Source organism: Sturnus vulgaris, chromosome 2 (genome assembly GCF_052056855.1).
Source record: "Sturnus vulgaris isolate bStuVul1 chromosome 2, bStuVul1.hap1, whole genome shotgun sequence".
Lineage (NCBI taxonomy): Eukaryota > Metazoa > Chordata > Aves > Passeriformes > Sturnidae > Sturnus > Sturnus vulgaris.
Genome location: NC_142244.1, coordinates 54,437,839 through 54,443,838, shown reverse-complemented (window position 1 = coordinate 54,443,838; position 6,000 = coordinate 54,437,839). Strand labels below are relative to the sequence as shown.

The 6,000-nt window shown below is 42.9% G+C and overlaps 1 protein-coding gene across 16 annotated transcripts in view; it reads left to right on the top strand.

Annotated features, from left to right (window-relative positions):
- Positions 1–3,461: 3,461 nt before the first annotated feature.
- SUPT20H (SPT20 homolog, SAGA complex component) overlaps positions 3,462–6,000 on the top strand; it is a 29,588-nt gene continuing 27,049 nt past the window's right edge. For 12 of the 16 annotated variants that reach the window (XR_015801413.1, XM_088159589.1, XM_088159588.1 and 9 more), the window contains exons 1-3: positions 3,462–3,559; positions 4,266–4,363; positions 4,872–4,892. Coding sequence is in view for 15 of the 16 variants with exons in the window: in XM_088159589.1 (XP_088015715.1) it covers positions 4,346–4,363; positions 4,872–4,892 (39 nt within the window). In the remaining variant the exon portion in view is untranslated. The remainder of the gene's footprint in view (positions 3,560–4,265; positions 4,364–4,871; positions 4,893–6,000) is intronic. The other 4 variants (XM_088159590.1, XM_088159586.1, XM_088159580.1 and 1 more) reach the window with 1 other exon arrangement.

The window sequence follows — 6,000 nt, the reverse complement described above, 5'->3', positions numbered from 1 at the left end:
CTAGGCAGACAGAACATAACGAGAGTGTCACTATCGGAAATAATAGTAATAATAATAATAATAATAATGGTAATAATGATAATAATAATAATTTTAAAAATTAAACAAAGATACCTCTTCCAAAGAGTGACAAATGTACTGAACTTTCAGATAATCTGTAAAAGTTAGAAATGCAAATATGCAGATATGTTTTCCAGATTCTGAGTTCTGCAAGAGAAGGCCAAGAAATCTGTTACTTATGAAGTCTGGACTACTCAGTCAGAGCAGTCAATCCAAAAATTAATTATGTAGAAATAGTACATTTCTTTGCTTATTCATTACAGAAGCTGCTCAATAAAAATGCATTTTTTAATACTTTAAGGAGAAGAAAACATCCTATTTCTATCTTATTACAGATATAATTCAATATCGACATTAATTTTGCTCATAATCAAAGCACATATATTATACTTTGCCAAATAAGAAAAATTGGACAAAAATTTCTAGGGAACCTGAGACTGCCCTTAACTTTTTACGCTGCAGTTCTTGCATTTAGACATCATTGTCTTAATTAGAGGTCCTTGTTTTATTGTTCCACTCTGGTTTGCTATGGCAACCTCATTGTTTAGTTGACTGCTTTGATTGGTCATGTTGGATCAACTGGTACTGGACAAAATTCTCTTCCCAGAAATACTCTAAATATAATGGTTTCATTGTAAGCTTCCCTTTATGCACTAGCAAGCTAGGTAAGCTTGGCATCACAGACTCAAATTTTTTGGCTGTATCTCTACTGCCCTAAGTTCTCCTTAAAATGCCTTCAGTGCCAAACTCCTCCAACCACAGGTTCCTTGGCTCCTGGAAAGAATATGACACCTATCCCAAATCCAAATGCAAACAACAGATTGACCTAGCATCATGAGACATTAATTATTATAAGCATGCTTTGGCATTCTCATAATGGTTTCTGTGTAAGGCCATGGCAAGAAAAGGACCAGCCAGAGCTGCCTTCCTATATAAAGCACAGTCTGGACTGCATAACCTACTGAGGCCCCAGCTACTGTTGCCTTGCCTGCCTCCACATCATCAGGGAGCCAATCTACTCTGACCACTGTCCATGTCCTCAGTCTTTACATTCTTTTCCCTGCCTTTCTCACGAAAACAGAAAAAACTGCATCCAAAAATCAGTCCTAGCAACCTCAGCCTCTGGCTTATTCTCTGTGGCTCACAACGTTTCAGACTTACCATCTCTATTAAATCTCCTTGCTTTATTTGCCATCCTGAAAAAGATTGTTAGCTCCTGAATTCATTCCCTCATAGCCGCATTTCTGTGGAAAGACTTTACCCATTTTATCTCCTACTGAACAGTTTTTGCTCTGTCTAATAGGAACTGTCAAGTTCAAACAAGTGGGGAGCAATAAAGAAGGAATGGAATTAAACATGCCTATGTCACAAAGTGTAAGTCAGAAAATTCAGAAAATCAAGGCTGTTTTTAAGGTGTCTCTACTAAGCATCTCAAAACTGAGGAATGAACTTGCAGAAAGGCTCAGTTTCACATGGAGTCACATAATTCTAGGTGTCTCTATGTGTTAATGCTCCCATTGTCAGAGGAACTCTTCAAAGCAGCCAAGAAGTTCCAAGGGATTGACTTGGTTGACCAGCAGGAAGCTAACCAAGACAGAGGCAATGTCTCCAGCTGAAGGACACAGATCTCCTTCACGTTCTGTGCTGTATTTGCCCATCGTCTAAAATTCTATTTAAACAAGTCAGAAATATCTGCCTACAAAAGAATGGGTGGTTATACCTGACAAGGTGTATCTGACTTTAAAAGTAAATGAAAGCAGTAGGGTTTCTTCATGTCTGCAAATCATTTAAGTCCTGAATACAGATGTTCATTACCAGTATAGGAAATGTTACCACAGGGATTTATAACTGCCCACACAGAAAGTCAATGACATAACTGATTTGGAATTCAGGAGTTCACAGCTGTTTGCCCTAAGTTTCATCCACAGGCCCACAGTCTGTCTCACTTGAATGAAGTAGCATTTCTATTCACAGCATGCTGTCATTTCTTTTTAATGTTCGTACTCAAATGAGAGGGACCATACTCGAATCACTGTCTCAGCCTCAGGATATAAATCTGACTCACATTCATAGGCCTGCAAGCCATTTAATTTTGAAAGAGCACAGGAAAATGAAAAACAGCTTTGTAATTTTGTACTGGGACAGGTGTATCCGTATGGCTCAAGAACCCTGGTACTCCCTGGCAAACAGCATAGAAATTTAGAAAAATTTAGGTTAAAGGATGGCACAACTGCATCCTCAAAGGAGCTTCAAAGTCGGATCAAAGGCAGCTGCTGAACTGTTGGACCATGCACCTATTTAGTGCCTAGATGAGTCAAGGAAGAACTGCCACCTGCTGCTCCTGCTCCAGGACAGGGTTCTGGTCATCTTTTCTCTGGTGCTCAGGAACAACATGGACTCCTAAACAAATAAATAAACTAGCCTTCCTGTTGCTAAAAATAAGTGTCCAACTTATTTACACCCACAGCTGAAGAGCACCAATCTCATCAGATGTTTTTATTAAATGCACTGAGAATCTCTGAGAGACTCAGACACCACCGGTAATTGATTCCCAACGTTTTGGCTATGCTGTGAGACAGAATGGCTACTAAGAACCCAGTACTGAAACCAAAACAGTGTCAGCACCAAGACAGAGCACCTGGGTAGTCCTACAAGAAGCATTTCACTCTATCCAAAGCCACCTGGAGCTCCCAGTGTCTACATTTTCTTAAGTTTTCAAGTCATCCCTTGCTAGGACATGTCAGCATTACAAGGTTAACAAAGGCACTGAAGGGTGGTGTTAGGTGTGGTTTTTCATATAGGACTGGCTGCTGGACCACAGCACAGCATATTTGCTCGTTGCTGTGAACAAATGAATTATGGCTCAGCCAGAAGTGCTAGAAAGGTCTGGGAAAAACATGCTACAAGTCATGAAAGTGTTGTGCCCAGGGACATATATATACAGTATGTGGTGTAGATGTACGTGGCAGAGCTTGAGTATGGATGGGCTCCATAGGCCCACGGGCTCCCCAGGGAAGTGATTACAGCACCAAGCTTGACAGAGCTAAGTGTTCGGACACTGCTCTAACGCACATGGTGTGACCCGTGCAGAGCCAGGTGGACATCCAAAGCCCTTCAAACATCCTTACGGCATTCCTGAAACACACAGAAGACTATCCTGATCCTCACAGGGGCAAGAATGCTGTGACTTGCAGCGCAGTTCAGGCTCTTTACCACCACTAAAACCACCCGAACCCCTCAGCGCCTACCCGCGTCCCGACACCACCACGACCCTGCCCCGCCCTCCCGGTATCCAGGGCGCCCTGCCCGCCCCGCCGAGCCCTCCCCCGCCGCTCCCCGCCCTTCCCCGCCCGCCCGGTCTCCAGGGCGCCCTGCCCGCCCCTTCCGGGCGCGGCTCGGAAGCGGCGGGGCGGAAGCGGCCGGGGCGCCGCGGCGGGGGCGGATGCGCGGCCGGGCGGCGGGGCCGCTGTGCCGGGGGCTCCGCGGGAGAGGCCGCCAGGTACCGGCGCTCGGCGGGCACGGGGGACCCTGCAGAGCCGGGGAGGGGGCGATGGGACCGGGACCGGGCCGGTGGCCGGGCGGGAGGTGGATGGGGGCCCGGCCCGCGCCCTTGGCTGGGGCCGGCCTGGCCCTTCCCTTCCCGGCCGGCTGCTGCCGTCGGTGGCTGCGCCGCTCACTCTCCGCCCCGGCGGGTCCGCGGAGGCGGTGGCAGCAAATTTTTTTCATTTCTTGATTGACAGCTTGCTGTGAGTCAGTTTTAAACCAAACAATGCTAGAAGACACCGCTTGTGGAGGTGTTGGCTATGGAATAACACCTTCTCAAAAGCAAAACAAAAGAACTGATGCGGTATGCTAAACACTTTGCTTTTCGTTAAATGTTTTAGCCTCCTGTGCATCTGAGGATGTCACATTTGGGGTAGTCTAGGTAGACTGCTGCAATAGAGAAAAGTATGCGTACATTTGCATGCTTTTTGCTTTGCTGTTGAATAAAGCTAATGTAAAATGGTTGTGAAAAGTAGTAGTAGTAATTGGAATGAGAACCTCTGCACTAGCAGCGAATGGAACACTTGTTCCTACTCTTGGAGGAAAGGAAGCTATGCAAATGCGATTTAAGTATAATTAACCACCAGAAATGTTGTATTTAAGTCAAATAACCATTTAGTTTCTCAGTGGTATTTTTTTCTCTTTGAATTTTTTGTTTTCAGTACCTCAAGTCTGACCATCAAATATGATTCTTTGCCTGCTACACAAAACTCCTTAAGTACTTCCTTTGCCATTTGGCCACATGGCTTCAACTACAATGGTAAGTTAGGATTCAGGTCATATATTTTCAGATCTTTTTGCTCTAGTCTGCTAGCTGTCAGACTGATGGGGAGAATGCCATTAATATTTGGCACTTTCTTTTTAAAACATTGTTTTGCTTGTAACTGCTGAATTCTGATGTTTCATTTTTTAGGAGTGTCTTCCTTCATAGGTTGTGGATACTTCTGAACACTTACTGGCAAGTGCAGCATAGGAATTGTTTTGTCAAGCTAGTGGTGTGTTTTCAGTCAGGAGTGGTGGCAAGAAGCTGGGTACATACAAATTCTGCTTCTACATAGTAGTCTTGTATTCACAGAGGCTAATATTGCCATGAAATTTTACCTAAAATTAAACAGTCAGTGAATCGAATATTTTAAATCATACGTAGACGCAGGCATCGTAAATGTAGCTGCTAGATATATCAACTTACATGGAAAGCATCAGTATTTGACATATTCATAAAAGCACCTAGACATACACTTGAAAATTAAAATGTTCTGTCCTGGCAGGTTCTACCACACAATAGCACGGTAAGTAGGTGGGGGCATTTTCATGAACAGGTAAGAAGTTTCGTGTTAGGTACATTATATGAGTGTTTTTGTTGTATATTTCTTTGTTGTTCTTTTGTTTTGTGTAGTATGGTTCTTTTCACTGGATTCTATTCTAATAAAGTATTATCTGTGTAATAACTGGTGCTACCTTGTATTGGACATGGCTCATGTGTCTTCTGTTTCTTGAGGCTCGAATAGAGGTATTTGCTTTTAGGATGGTTTAAACTGAGAGAATAGGACAAATGCATGTTTGGGAAGAGGTACCTATTGCAAATGTTCCAAAGCTTCACTGAATATTAGAGCTTCTCCCGAGTACATTCCTAAGGACTTTATCCAGCTGCCACTGAAGTGAATGCATCGCTTCTCTGTACTTACATGGAGATGAATCAAGCTCATGGCATTCTCCTACAATACTTTGGTTCTTAATAGTGTTCTCTTTTTCCTCCCTGCCCCAAATCAGTTTCATTGTCTGATTCATTAACAGATGTACATTATTCCTGCACAAAGGAGGTCAGAGCTTAACTGAGTGCCAGAGAAGGAACATTAGCAGCCAAGGAAGACTTTAATGGTTTTTTTTGACACATGCTTGTTTATTCTAGTTTGAAATGCTTGTCAAATTTTAGTCCAAGAACTCATGATTCTGGTCTGTGAAATTGTGGGCTCTTCTTTGAAATAAAGGTGTACCAACTACACGTGTACTGAAATAAAAGACATTCCAAAGGAGCTAAATTCATTGAAAGAAATGGTATTGAGTACACCATGTTATGGGGTATTGAGAAGCTTTGGCAGATTTTGCTGTGTTTCATAGGGTTGGGCAGACTTTTAACCTGCCTTGGAGGCAGTCAGTAATGGAAACTGGTTTTGTTTTCTAGCCACCTAACAGTATCTCATAAAGAACACTTCTTAAATTGTATTATGTGCTGAAGTAATATTCTGAGCACAAGATCTTTGTTTCCATGTTGTGAAAAATAACTGTAGCAATACTTGGGCACTGGTATCTAAAAGACAATTTTTTTTTTCCTGGACATCTCCTCAGGGTTATTTTGTCCAATCCTTTCTGTTGAGTTAGTGACCAACTTAATAAAGA